General features: G+C 41.6%; 1 protein-coding gene across 1 annotated transcript; it reads right to left on the bottom strand.

Annotated features, from left to right (window-relative positions):
* Nucleotides 1-262: 262 nt before the first annotated feature.
* Nucleotides 263-6,490, bottom strand: LOC148031327 (glucan endo-1,3-beta-glucosidase 7-like). Its single transcript, XM_087684848.1, has 3 exons — nucleotides 6,152-6,490; nucleotides 4,699-6,024; nucleotides 263-2,586 (listed from the first exon to the last, which is right to left on the bottom strand). Exons 1-3 carry the CDS (start codon nucleotides 6,213-6,215, stop codon nucleotides 2,552-2,554), a joined length of 1,425 nt encoding a protein of 474 aa, XP_087540974.1. The 5' UTR covers nucleotides 6,216-6,490; the 3' UTR covers nucleotides 263-2,551.
* Nucleotides 6,491-15,105: the final 8,615 nt, after the last annotated feature.

A 15,105-nucleotide genomic window follows, 5' to 3' on the forward strand; every position in this document is an offset into this window, starting at 1 on the left:
TTGACCTCTCCCTAAGCCTTCTTTCTTATTATTCTCCTTCACCTTCTTGAATATATAAAAAGAAAGAAGTTGACGAAGAAGAAGAATATTAGAGGACACTCCTCCTCAAAGCTTACTCTGCTCTAAATTCTCTTATATTGCCCTATTTTAGGTGCTCTCAAATTGCAACTTGGACATGCTTGGCATGATGAGAGAGAGAGAGAGATGGAGAGAGAAATGAAATGATATATTAATGTCTACAAAAGGCCAAAATGACCTATGAGACCATGAGTTACAATCATGTGTATGATGGTACAACTGTTTGGGCAAAATATGTAGCACAAAGCAAAATAAGAAAGGAAACTAACTATGACTGTGTAAACATAGAGCTCTATCTAGTAACAATGAGCTCCAAATGGTACAATCTCATGTGGGTATGGAGGGCCTAGCTCTAGCCCAAGCAATAATCCCTTATATCCGCCTATGAAGGTGTCATCGGTGTCTATGTCGAGGCGTAGGACGTCTGGATCGGCTAAGCTGAATGGCTCGATCAATCAATACTCCTTGTCTATGTGCAGATTCTGGCGGTGGGAGAGGCTCTTGTGTGGACTATGGCTGTAACTGTATTGAAGTCTTCTGAGTCTCCTTTGCAAAGAAGTCTGTGAGTTGTCTCTGTGAGAAGGGCCTCGGTTTCCTGGAGCAGCCGTACTCCTGGCGCATGTCATGAAACCGTCGTATCTCAAGAAGTGGAGAGAAAGAAGGGGAGAGTGAGTCGAGGGCAATGCAAGATGTGTGGGCAGGCAGCCAAAAGGCCAATACGTGGCATATGCCTAGAACACGTGCCATAGGCCTGGAGGTCAATACATGGCCCCACCTTTGCTTAACAATAGTAAGAGATTCTCTAACAAAAGTCTACAATAATTTATCCAAATATTTTTTGCATATTATGTAGATAAATCAATCCACTATCCACAATGATACTTAACTTTAAATAGTGGTCACAAAATCCTTCATTTTTACACCTACAAGAAAGAGAAACTCTTGTATGGATGGATAATTTTAGTAAGTGTTACATTCAAGAAAAATGCAAACAAATCAATGGGAATAGTAGAAGATTGCAAGCTTTGGATAAACATTGGACCCTTAGGTTTGACACACCACATATACTTTATTATGGAAACCTCAATAACATTAATAATAGACCCCTTTCATGTGAAAGACATTGTAATGGTTTTGCGCGGCATGCAATGTTTATGTTTTATCAATCTTGATGAAATTGTATTGGAAAGCCCACAAAAAGGGCTCATGTATATTAACTATTGACCTAAAAAGTATAGTTTCAAATCACTATAGAGACTTTTTGTACACATAACATTGAGATGATATTATAAAGTATATGCTTTTTATTGACATGTGGACACCTATGCTACTTAAAGAGATCAAATTTGAGCAAAGCATCATGAAGAAAGTAAGAAACATAAAAAGTGGGGAAAGTATAAAATGAGGCAACTAATCAATAGATTCTTAAATGCAAGATCCCACATGCACATGTGATGATAAGATGTGAATCAAAAATGAAGTTCTACTTTTCATTTAATTGCATATAAGAGATACACATGCACATGTGATAAGAGGATGTGAATCAAAAATAAAGTTTTACTCTTTCATTTAATTGCATATAAGAGGAAGAGAATCACACAAACACAATTCTAAATGAGATACTATAAAATGAGGCAACTAATCAATAGATTCTTAAATGCAAGATCCCACATGCACATGTGATAAGAGGATGTGAATCAAAAATAAAGTTTTACTCTTTCATTTAATTGCATATAAGAGAGATAGAATCACACAAACACAATTCTAAATGAGTAATTTAAAGACAATCTTCATTAACTCTTGTATATGAGAAATTTAATAGCTTTATCTTGTCCAAATAATCTCAAGGGTAGGAGAGGGAGGGGAGTGGATCACTTGTAAATAAATTTATTGAGTGCATTAAAAAAATGGATTCTTAGACTCAACTTTTTGTGAGCTTCTCTAAATATAAAAGGGTGATATTTTGATAGGAATGTTTGCATGCTGAATAGAAAAAGGTTAAGTTTTCTTCATGATAAGTTACAAATAAGGGCTTTTAGATTATGTATTGAAAATAAATGTTTACACATTTACCTAGTTTTTTTGAAATTTTTGATTTGCTTAAGTGCTTTAGGCATAAGGTTGAGTAGGTCAAAGGTTGCTAAAGTAGAGATGCCTCTCCAATATTGCTAGAAAAAGGTTATGGTAAAAGTATTCTATTGAATCAATACCCTCATGTAGGATTATTCCAATTTACATAGCTTAAAGAAATTGGCCTTGGAACAACTACTTTGCACCACATATGTTATTACATATACCAATAAACTAGTGAACCCTTTGGAATAAGTCTAAGGAGTTCCAAGTCTACCAATCCCGGGATGAGATATCCACTAATACTAAAACTAGGACATGGTATAACTAATCTATTAAATCAATGTTAGTCATCATGACAAACCAAAAAAATTTCTTTAGTGAGAGAGAGCCACATTTGACTTTATAAGTTCCCAGGATATTCACATCCAATATAACCTGTCAAGTGGAAAAAAAAAGTTACAATTTATGTTAAGAATACCAAAACAATTTTAATCATACCATTATAAATTTAATCATACATAGATCTTGACAAGTCACTTGAAAACTTGATTATGATTTAAAAATCCAATAATGAATAGAAAAATCGAAGGACCAAATGTAATCTTTTAGTTTGAAAATGTTTGTCCCAAGATGCCATTGTTTTCTTCTTAATATGGGAGGTAGGAGATTTGGTGCAAGTGATGCATACTTAAGGGGAGGAAAGTAAAAGTATTTTATCTAGTGACCAAGCTAAGACTACTCCCATAATGTGCCAAAATATGAGCATGGCTCTATGCTTTCTTATTTAATAACTTTGATGATACAAAAGCATCACTTCTCTATGAGTAATCAAGCTGCCACTTCAAATGGTTCATGGATGAGATGGGAGAGGAACATATTTTAACAATTGCTATGGCTAGTGCTAGAGTGTGTGGCTTAGTGACCACATTCTTGTTGTTAAATGCAACCTTTTTCCCCACCTCCCATCTAATCAATGAGCATTCAAGCTTCATTAAATGCAAAGCTACTTTTTAAGAGTAGGTGTTAGGTTTCCGTCCTAAGTAGGGGTGTTGCCTACCCCATGTATTCCACAACCTAAAAATTGTAACACAAATTCTAAGCTAATGCATGGCTACAATACACCTACATTTTACTCGTATTGTCTATGCAAACTCAATGTGTAACCGCCCTAATTACTTAAGAAAGAGAAGAACCATGGCTGGACACCAAGCTATGCAAATGTTTGACAAGGGTAACAATGTCATTTGATGCTCGCCCAAGGATGGAAGCTTTGGTGTGCTTTAATGCTAATTGTACTAATACAAATGAAGCTCTCAACATTTACCTTTTTTTATGACTAAAAAAAGGTTGATTACTAAAAAAGGTTGGGTGGTCAAATATACATGTAAGTTGAAAACAATGAAGCCTAGTTGGCTTCTCTTCCTCTCAACATTTCTTCAAAGAGAAATGCGAATGACATTTCTCCAACTTCATGCATTTCAAGGCTATCAATCTCTCATATTCTAGTTGGGATTGCCTAACCTTTTTTCTTGTTGGATGAGGCAAATATACTTAGTCATATGGACACCATGTTTGCCTCGAAAAGGACTTGAAACTACAACACCCCAGATATAAATTTCTGTATCTAAAGTACTTAAGTTATACCATGTTTCATTACTCCTAGTTTTCATGAGTTGGAGGGGACAATTTAGTTCACGTTGACCACCTTTGAAAAGTTTTTTGTCACAAGCCAATACCCTCTATTTGTTGGCATGGCACACTAGTTTTAGAAGGGTAAAGCACATAAATGAGAGATTATAGTTACTATTGCACTTATCCGCTTCCCATTAGGGGGCAACAAGTGTTGTGCTTCCTCCATGAAAACCTTGTGCCATGGGGATGTGTACTACACAATTCATCTTCTCCTCCTACTACATACTTTAGGCAAGGCATGTATGAAACGTGGGTTAGTAGTGCACTCATGAAACCTTAGAGCTATGGAATAAGTGGTAACTCATCAAGGGATGGGCAAATAGGCATCATAGGATCAAATTTGCTGCCAAGCAAATATGGTGGCCTTCCAAGAGGTAAAAGAGGTTGGGGGCAATGCTGAATTGCAAACTCCTAGCCCTTCTTCTAGACATGTCTTACCGAACACATATAAGATGATAAGACAACAGGAGTAGGTAAATTGCCTAACACTCGTCTCGTTGAGATGCTAGCAACGGATATCTAGGCTCTCGCAATGACGAAAAAACACAGCGATATGTCTGCTTGAGCATCCCTAAATCCCCCATGCCCTCTCAGGCTCACCAACAAATGTTTAGAGTCTCCGCCAGGTGTCGAGTCCACAATATGTCGCTTCAAAGTCGATACATATGAGGTGGAATTATCCCCTGCGACTCATCTCCAGCCCCTGTGAATCTAATCCATGGCGGACTCTGTGACTGTAGTGGAGGATGCTCGACGGATTGTTTCTTATGCACCCTTTTAAGCCTATCCTGTAATGCTGAGATACCTTGAGAAATGAAAAAGAAGACACAGAAACATGAAAGCAGTAAGTCTTACTTGGGTTCTGGTGGGTGATGCGAGCTGCACCCCCAAAAACGCAGGAACCGGAGGTCTTACGGTTGCGCTGGAAGTAGCTGTTAAAGGCGAAAGACGCATGGGCGACGAGGGTGTCGGGGTTATAGCAGGCTTGGCCCGGCTGGATGAGAGAGCAATCGGCTTTGCCAGGCCCGCAGGCGTAGTCCAGGGCGGACTGCAGGGAGGCAGGGCTGACGGAAGGGTCGGCGATGCACCAAATGTTAGAAGACGAAGCTCCGTGGCTATGGTGGTGGTGGTGGCGGTGGATATGGTGGACTTGGCCTACTGCAGGAGCTGAGGAATGAACAGAAGAAGAAGAGGGGGTATGCGCAAGCCCGGACTGGAGATGGAGGCCGTAGACGCTCTGCTTGTTAGGGTAGAAGAGGCCGTAGTTGCGCTCGGAGGTCGGGCCGGGCTTCAGGTCCTCGTTGAAGAGGGCGAAGATGTACGCGTCGATGGCGGCGCCGGGGCGGAGCGGCGTGCCGGCGCCAGAGGTGACGTGGTGCACGAGGTTGGCCACGTATGCGGCGGCGTTGCGGGGACCGGCGCCAGTCTCGCCGGCGTCGCCCTTGGACGGCCAGCCTGTCTCCGTCACGGTGATACCGAGCCGCGGCTGCCCGAGCGCCGCCATGGCGGAGAAGAAGGCGTCCAGCTGGGCGTCGAAGAGGCTAGTGTATTTGAGGCCGGAGCGCGGGTCAACGACGGGGGCGCCGCCCTCGAAGAGGGCGTAGGAGAGAGGGATGACACCGGGGTTGGAGGAGTAGGCAAAGAAGGGATAGGCGTTGAGCATAACGTAGGAGCCCGTCTCCGACAGGAAGTCCAAGATGGGCTTCATAACCCCCGGCGCGGCGAACGCCCCCGCCGACGGCGGGAAGGACGACGACAGCACCGCCAGCGAGTGCGGGCTGGAGACTTTGATCCGGCCCCCCAGCCCTTTGCCCGCCAGCGCCGCCTGCACATTCCTCATCGCCGGCAGCAGCGCCGCCGCCCAGTCCGACCGGTTCGACGACAGCACCTCGTTGCCCACTGCCACCGCCGCCACCGACGTGGCCGGCAGGTGGCGCGCCACGTTGGCATCCACCCACCGCGCCGCCAGGGCCGGGCTCCGCGCCACCTGGACCAGGAGCTCGTTCGGCAGCGCCACAGTGACGTCCACGCCGGAGTGCGCGAAGGCCGCCAGTACGGCCGGGTCGGCGTCGTACAGCTTCACCTTCCGGATGCCCTGCTGCCTCACCAGCTCCACCACCTCCTCTGGCGGCGGCAGGTTGTTGGCCACCCGCCCGTAGTTGACTCCCACCGACCCCGCGCCTGCAGCTCTCAAAATTTACACACGTCGAGACACTCTATTCAGCATTGTAACACAGGCTCACAAAGAGACGGAGAGAGAGACACAGAGAGACAGAGAGACAGAGAGAGAGTCTCTCCAGTAACTCACCTGCTAGCACCACATACTGCATTATCCAAGCAGCTGCCAACCACGCGCACCACCCTGCTGCCATCTCTCTCTCTCTCTCTCTCTCTCTCTCTCTCTCTGTACACTACTCTTCCTCCCCTCCCCCCCTTATCACCCCTCCTCAGTTCTCTCTGACACTACCGTCCCTTCTCGCCCTCGGCATAACTATCCTCCTCCCCCTCCCTGCCTGTGAGGAGAGCATACGCCAAAGTACCCAACCCCCCAGCGGTAGATGTAGAAGTCACCGTGATTTACGTGAGCTCGCCTAGTGACCTCCCATCGGTACAGCAACAACAACGAACAAGGCCCCCACAAAATGTTAAAATTTTTGCCTTTCCTATCAACTTCGCACACTTCTTTGAACGACGTTTGAGACTTAAGTAGCATCCATACAATGATACAAAACTTATCCGAGTAGGTAGCCTATCGTTTTTTCCCTTTTCCTATTTCTTTTTTTTTGTGTGAATGAGCCAAATAGCAAGGGTTACAACCGCACATGCAAGGGTTGTCCATTTTTTTCTATTTACAAAGGCTCGTTACACACCAAAACTCTATGGGGATGTTAGGAACGTCTCTCGGGGACAAATGAGGCAAAAGAAAGGGGTATGCAACCATGTGGCTACCAACGATTTAGCCCGCAGTTTTTGGATGGCAGACTTTTAGGGTTGGCAATACCCCCCCACCAAGGCAAAGATACCTCCACCAAAGTGAAATATGCGTTTAATGAGAATTGAACAACCACCAATAAGGTGAGAGAGAAGGGTCCCAACCATCAGGCCACATCGACTTGTGCCATTACTATGGAAACTAAAGTGCCTTCTTCACCTACATCTTTTCCAAGGCGGGCAAGGGTTTTGGTAGTGTGCAATCGACCTAAGAGAGCTTCACTCTCTCCATTATATCGAGGAGTGTGTAATCAGCCCGCAAAGAGGGGCTTCCCACAAACAACAACTACACTTTCTCCATTAAATCTAGCAACTTCCATGACTTGACAAAAGAAGGCAAAGCTTGTAAATCTTTGCTCTATTAGGTCGCATTTGCAAATAAAGGACTACACCTGGGGAATTCACTATATGTATACCCTCTATATCACGTGCATTCAATGCCTACTTATAAACATCCTTATTCGTGAAATTTTCCTTAATAAAACATAACCCTTTTCTATTCAATCTGTAAGTAGCTCTTTTATGTGTAAAAATGGTAATTTAAAAATCCCTTATGTTGAACCCATGTGATACATACATATATTTATGATAGACCTCCCTAGGAGACTGCATTACAAGATTTGTGCAAAGTCAACAACATGTGAATCAAGAGATTGGGGACTTTAGGTTAGCCCAAACCAAGGGATCATAAGGATGCAAATAGCTAAGTGTGTCTTCATGTAGATGTAATAGGATATATCCTATATTGTATTTGCATGAAAATGGGGCAACATCAACGGTCTTTCCTTTGAAGTTAAACTTTGTGTTGTGAAGATTCATATAAATCAAATTATGAGCAAGCTAGAGCTAAACGCTAAAGTAATTGTTAATATGCAACTCTTGTAACAACCCTCAAATAAGTCTTGCTCTCCAAAAATAAAGAGACCTTGGCTCAAAATTTTGCTTGGCCATGTCTCTCCTTTTGAGGATGCCCTATAAAAAAATTCCCTTTGCTTTATCATAAACCAACACTATTATCCTTGTTGTGTTGCAAAAGCTATGGGATAATAGAAATGGGGTCTTAAACAACATAACAACTTGCCTTACCAATGCAAAATGCTCTTGATGAAGCCTTCAAAGTTTTGAATATTACTCAAGAAAACACTTTTTAAGTTTTTCATGTCCATGTTTCTCAATCAACATTAGGATTATGTCTCTTATTATTGCCATATTCACATTTATTGTAACTATTCTATATATTATTGAGAGCTTTGCCTTGGGGATCCTAAACCAACTAGAAGGCTCCCAAGCCTATATGGCACAAGGAGGAGTTTGGTATTCAAGAAATAAAAATGCATTTTTCTTGAAGGGTGAATGGCAATCACATTTATTTTCTATCATTTCCCCCACACAATAGAACACACATAAACGTACTCTCTCTCTCTTTCTCTTTTTTAATTAAATATAGGATATAATCATAGAAAGGGAAAATGCGAGTCTTTGAAAAATTGTATGCCTACCTCTCTCTCTTTGTGTCTCAATTTATACTATCTTATAATTGAAAGATCTACTAAACTTCTTACCAATTTCTAGGTAGCACTCAATACAATGATTCCAAACCATTCTACAAAATTTGAAAAGGAAATACAAAAACTCAAAGCTCTTATTTAGAAAATCCAGATCATTCCAAGAAGACTGTTATCTCCTTGAATGTGCCTCTCTCTCTCTCTCTCTCTCTCTCTCTGTGCATGTGCAAACTCATTGATTAGCTCTTTAATGATCATGTAGACTCATCGATTCTCTTCTTCTCTCTATTACTTGGCTTGATGGTAGTGTTGCAAGGAGGCATATTTCACGGTGGATTCTGTGATTATATTTATTTGCCGGGGCTTGTACACAAGGTGGATTCCTCGTGCGAAAAGTTGATGGGGACGCCTGTCCTTTTCGGATGTCAGATTAATTTAATGTGCACATGGGTGATTCCATAGCGGGTGATTTCATAAAATACATATTAAATTAATCGATGTTTATGAGTTTAGAGTGCGCACTCGAATTAAATTAAGGTGAGGACAGAGTTCCAACCTATTTAATTATTTTGTAGCTAAAGACTGCTAGGTATTCACTTTTGTTGAGTTAATTATTTTCTAACAACTGTGAATGCTTCACTTGATGTATAGAGCAAGTGACAGTGGTGTTGGGTAGCACCAAGTGATGACGTGAATCCAAATGCCTAGAAGAATTACTATTTTTGATGGGCGTGTGTCTTATTACTAAAAGCGTGGTGCCAATATTTATTTAAGCACGCTTATTTATTAAAGCGATTGACAAAACATTTATTATCTTGTATGTGCAAAGGCACTCGGTTAAATATTTTATTATTTAATATTTATATTTGGGCACAATCTGGACGTCCAAGCGCCTTACTCTATATTTGGGCAAACACAAAAGCAAAAACATGCTATTTATAAAGTGGGCTATTTTGTAGCTTAAAGATAAATAAATCTATAAATACATGCCTTGTGAAGTGCTCAGACAAGGCATGGGGGGAGATTGCACCCAATTGGTCTTTTTTGTCTCATGTCATCGTGCAAATTTCATCTTGCTTTTTACTTGCAATTATGAAGGTTTATTGAGTTCTTTGTTCTTGGGATCCTTTTGACATTTGCTACACATGCATACAATATCCGATCTAAGCACTAGTGGTATCAGAGCGAAGCTGAGATCAATAGCTTCCAATCGCTTACCATCTCGTGAGAAGGAGAAGCTCCTAGAACGAATAGGCTCTATAGGCTGTCTAACTGACAACATAGGCGTGTTGCTGGTGGTGAAGAACCTCTTGCTGTACCCTCTGATCGCGAAGGACCTCTCACAGGAGGCGGAGGACCACTCATGAAGTTCCTTTACAAGTCATTTTATTCATAGAGAAATAGACAAGAGTTTTATGAAGTTTGAGTTTACAAGCTTGAGAAGTTTAAAGGGAGCTTAAGCTCTCCAAAACTTCACAATTTATGGCGGAAGTATGTACTCATGGGCGGTGACTCCAACGAAAACATGTCGTTGTCTTGCATTGAATTTATCAATTTACTTAAGCTTTTTAAAAGCTTTAATCTACTAAGCTTAATCTAAAGCTTAAAGTTTAATTGTCAATCTCTTCCATAGCAGGTGTTCATACTGTGGTACTCCCAAATTGGTTTTGAAGCTTTAGTAAGCCCATGTTCCCATCGGCAACTTGGTTGAATGGATTTACATCACAAGTAGGCTGTCATGCACAGTCTATGTGGAAGGCTATTTTGCTTGGAAGAAGACTGCTTTTAATTGCTATACTCGAGAAAAGCAAGATCGTAAAAAAACAAAGACATACTAATAAGCAAAGCAAGTTCGTGGTGAGCTTCTTCACATGTCACTAGAAGACAAGCAATGGATCTTCAATCAAATCCAGGATCTCGGATCATAATATGGACAATTTTATGGGTGAAGGAGGTTTGCCAAAGTCGACTATGGAGCAGAAATTGGATCTAATCATGATGCAGCTTCAAGAAGAGCAAAGGGCACGTGAAAACTTACCGGCACAATTGGCTACAATTCAACAATCCATTATTAATCAAGACGGAGCGCAACTTGAAGGTGTTATTCAACGTACTATTGATGCGATGCTCGATGCATAAGCTCTTAGGAAAGAGGCCAAGATAGGTAAAGGAAATTTTAAATTCTGCACTTTTAATGGGCAATGTGATGGAAAAATTGTTCTTCCTTTCATTAGTCAATTTGACGACTATTTTCATGAAGAGCAATATGCTGAAAAAGATAGATTTAAATGCGTCATTAACCATCTAGCAGACATAGTATCATTATGGTGGATTGTTATATGCAAGAGTGTTGATTGTTCCTCTACTTGGAAAGCCTTTCAAAAGAATTTTTTGTAGAATTTTCTTCCACCTCAATTCCACGAGAAAGCTATCAAACACTCGGATCTCCTACAACAAAGAGATCGTGAATCTATTCTGCAATACACTGAGCATTTCTAGAGTGCCTTACTTCAACTTCGAATGCTTGAAGATGTTCTTGAGGCGACCCACAAGCGCAAGTACATGTCCGGTTTGCTTGGTCACTTCTATGCGGAAGTGAATATGTTCAAGCTAAAGACGTTGGAGGATGTGATTTCTTTAGCACATGATGCGGAGGATAATATTCGTGGATAATCAATGCTTACGAGTTTAGAGTGCACACTCAAATTAAATTAAGGTCAGGATAGAGTTCCAACCTATTTAATTATTTCGTAGCTGAAGTCTACTAGGTATTCACTTTTGTTGAGTTTTATTTAATTATTTTCTAACAATTGTGAATGCTTCAATTGATGCGTAGACTAGGCAATAGTGGTGTTGGATAGCACCGAGCGATGATGTGAATCCAAATGCCTAGAAGAATTACTATTTTTGATAGGCGCGTGCCTTATCACTAAAGGCATGGCGCCAATATTTATTCAAGCGTGCTTATTTATTAAAGCGCTTGATAAAATATTTATTATCTTCTATGTAAAAAGGTGCTCAGTTAAATATTTAATTATTTGATATTTGTATTAAGGCACATCCCGACTTTTGGATGCCAAAGCACCTTACTCTATATTTGGGCAAACGCAAAAGCAAAAGCATGCTATTTGTAAAATGGATTATTTTTTAGCTTAAAGATAAATTCTATAAATACATGCCTTGTGAAGTGCTCACACAAGGCATGGGAGGAGATTGCACCCAATCGGTCTTTTTTGTCTCATGTCGTGTAAATTCCCTCTTGCTTTTTACTTGCAATTATGAAGGTTTGTAGAGTTCTTTGTTCTTGGGGACCTCCCAGCATTTGCTACACATGCATACAACATCTGATAATGCGCACCAGCTATAGACTCACCTCAATCAGATGACCTCACAGCCCACAGTACATGCTTCACAAAGGCTTTGTGAACACAACTTGCAATACAATATGGTTCATTGTCCACATCTTCACAAAAGCTTTGTGACGATGAAAGACAACTCTTCTTCTGCATCCTTCTATTTCATTCAAGTGCAATGAAGCATGGCAAGCCACGGTGCGGAATCCACCATATGGGTGATTGGGGTGCATGGTGCTAAACGTAGTATAAGGGTAGTTGAAACTTGGGACACTTCTAGGCATGCATCAACTACATCTTCAACTCCATCAACAACACTATGTGTGATAGGTGACTACAGGGGCATGGCGGGGTGTGAGGCTTGTTGGGATAGCCTGTCGATAACTCTAGCATGGTTCTTCAAGGACTGCCATTACATCATTTGTGGACTATATCATGGCCAATTGCAGTGGCTCATCACACACATACACACACACACACACACACACATACTCTCTCTCTCTCTCTCTCTCTCTCTCTCTCTCTCTCTCTCTCTCTCTCTCTCTCTCTCTCTCTCTCTCTCTCTAAAGCTTTCGTCAAAGCTTTAATCATCCTCATCCTAGATCACAGCCTTAAGGATCTAGATGTGTCAAGTGGCAATGGGTCAGTATGGGATCACATTTTGTTGTTGGGGTAAAAGGCCTCTGGGCCTACTCGTGTATACTGTGACCGCCCATTCTTTATTCATATATAATATGATAGTGCAATAAGGCTGTTAGTTCAGTTGGACATCACCTACATTGTGTGTACTCTTCTCTCCCGTATCTTCCTCTTCTCCTTCTCCACTGCCATTGCATCCCCTTCAACTGGTATCAGAGCGGGTCTTCAAGAGCTCATCCCGGCCTTCCACACGAGGTATGAGATCTTCATTCTCACTCAGTTTTCAGCTCAACAGGGTTTTCACAGGTTGTGGGCAACCATAGCTTACACCTCTTAGAGTTTCCTTCACTTGGATCTTGCTTCCAACCTATCAAAGCTTGTTGAGGCTTGGTGTAGGCCTTTTTTGGCCCCCATTTGTGCTCCCTTTGGGCCCCATTGTTGACACGTGGGATAGCAGACCCCCCTAGTCAGCTCACGTTTTTTTTTTCGCTTGTTTCAAAATTTGGCCCAAAAATCACTCTTTTTGTCATATCTCGGGCATTCGGAACCCGATTCAGGCAAGGTAAGAGTCTAAGTTGGGGTTTTGGCAAGCTTCGGACGTGGTGGTGATGTCCAATTTGCCAAATTTTGATGACAAAATATTTTGCAACAGATTTCAGGTCTGAGACAGCATGTATTTGTATGCCTATGGCTTATGTGATGCTTCTACTGATATCTATTGATACCGGATCACTTGTGGATGTTATGTCTCTTATGTGAGATGCATTTGGAGCTGATTTAGCTCCGACATTGACTATTTTGAACAATCCCAAATCTGTCCAAAACACGGCAGCCATCTGTTACTTCAATTTCATGCTTACAAGTCTTGGCATTTAATGTCCGATTATGCCCGATTGGTGCCTATACATACGAGAATGTATGCCTATGGATTTGAGCTTGGATTGACCACTGATTTTCCAGTTTATAGAGGTTATATACTGCTGGAAATTTGAGGGCTAAAGCTATTTATGCTACAGTTGGGTTATGCCTATTGGTCACGAGGTGCTCCCGGCTACTCGGTGATGTATTTGGACTATGCCACATATCTTGTTTATGCTCCGAAATGCTTTTGAGCTGAGATTAGAGCTTGATTTTGGTTTGACTATCACTTCTTTACAGTTGGCATTTCATCTATGACATGGTTTATGCCTAGGCTACCCAGTATGGGTTATGATGTCTTGGTGAATGCTTTATGATTTGGTTGTGGATGGCAGTTGTTTGAGTTCATCTCGACATTCATTTGAGTATTCCCTTGAGCAGTTGGACATTGAATTGACTTTTTCCATTACGACTTGGCTTTTTTCCTTACGACCTTGGATGCTATATGGAATTTTATGCCTCGATTATGGATCTTGGCTATTACTTGGATGCACTAGGTATTGAGCAGTAAGCTGCTCCCTTGTTTTGGCAGTTGCCTATTGAGCTGTGATTGCTCGTTTGCATTTGATATGCGGGATACTTACTGATCAGTGGACTTGGATAGTGCTTGGGATTTACAGTTATGGCTTTCTTACTCCTCTGTTGTTTAGCTTCTATGTTAGTTGGGCTCCTGTTGACTGTCCATGTTAGAGATTAGATGCTATGTATGCTTACCCGTCTATGCACATGGTCTATTGTTGTATACCTTACAGAGCCACTTATTTGGATGTTGTTGTATAGATGTTTGGGCTTCACTTGGAGCTTGACTCTTGCAGGATGCTTTGCCACTTGTCGGTTTACTTGACTTGGATTGTTCCTTGTTGGTGGCATGATGTACTGCAGAGCTATGCATATGCATATGGTTATGGGCTGATTTGATGGCCGAATATCATATGCTCTTATGACAAATATCTTATGCTTTACTATACTGTGGTTGGTTATGTCATGCAATTGGCTACGACTCTTCTTCATGTGAGAGCTTTTGCATCCTTGATTGATGCCTTTATGTCCTCCCATCCATTGAGGCTTCATGAGCATTTGCACATGCTTCTACCACTGATGTACTAGCAGATGATTGTCTTTATGAGTAGGTTTCCTATGTTGGGACAGCCCTCGACTGCTTGAGCTCCGTGGATGCTATGGATAGCCCTATTCATGATGACTTGGATTCCTTGTCATCTTCTACAAGTTCTTCTACTTCAGATGTTGTTTGCTTCCCATTGTGGGAAGCTTGGGCATGTTCAAAGAAAATGCTTTAGATGGATTAGAGAGCAGTAGAGACAGAGATGAACTCAACATGAGCAGAGATTCAGCGATGCAGTAGTTATTACCACTCTTTCTAGTGGTAAGGTACATGCAATTACCCATGATGATGCTGTTGAGCATGTCCTCCTGTCATCTAGTTTCCCTACAGCTTACTTGCTCAATGATCATGCCCATGCCTTTGATTGGCTTTTCAACTCTATGGCATCTTGTCATGTTACCCCTCATAGAGCATGGTTCTCTTCTTATAGGGAGGTTGATGGATATATTGATCTGGGCCTTGAGCAAACTTATGCTATTGTTGGTACAGGGAACATATACCTAGCTTTGCCTAATGGGACTTCTCTTATGCTCAGGGATGTTCTACATGTTCCCATGCTCAGTAAGAGCCTGATTTCTATCAGTCAGTTGCATGATGCAGGTTACTCTGTTTTTCTTCAGGATAGGTCATGGAAGATCTGTCATGGTTGCTTGGTTTTGGCCAGAGGTTCTTGAGTTGGTTCTCATTACCCAGTGCATGTCTCTCATGTGGGAGATTCTATGGTTGCAGTTAT

This window comes from Lygodium microphyllum, chromosome 9 (genome assembly GCF_053477565.2).
Source record: "Lygodium microphyllum isolate KBCC chromosome 9, Lygodium_microphyllum_v1.1.10, whole genome shotgun sequence".
Classification (NCBI taxonomy): Eukaryota; Viridiplantae; Streptophyta; class Polypodiopsida; order Schizaeales; family Lygodiaceae; genus Lygodium; species Lygodium microphyllum.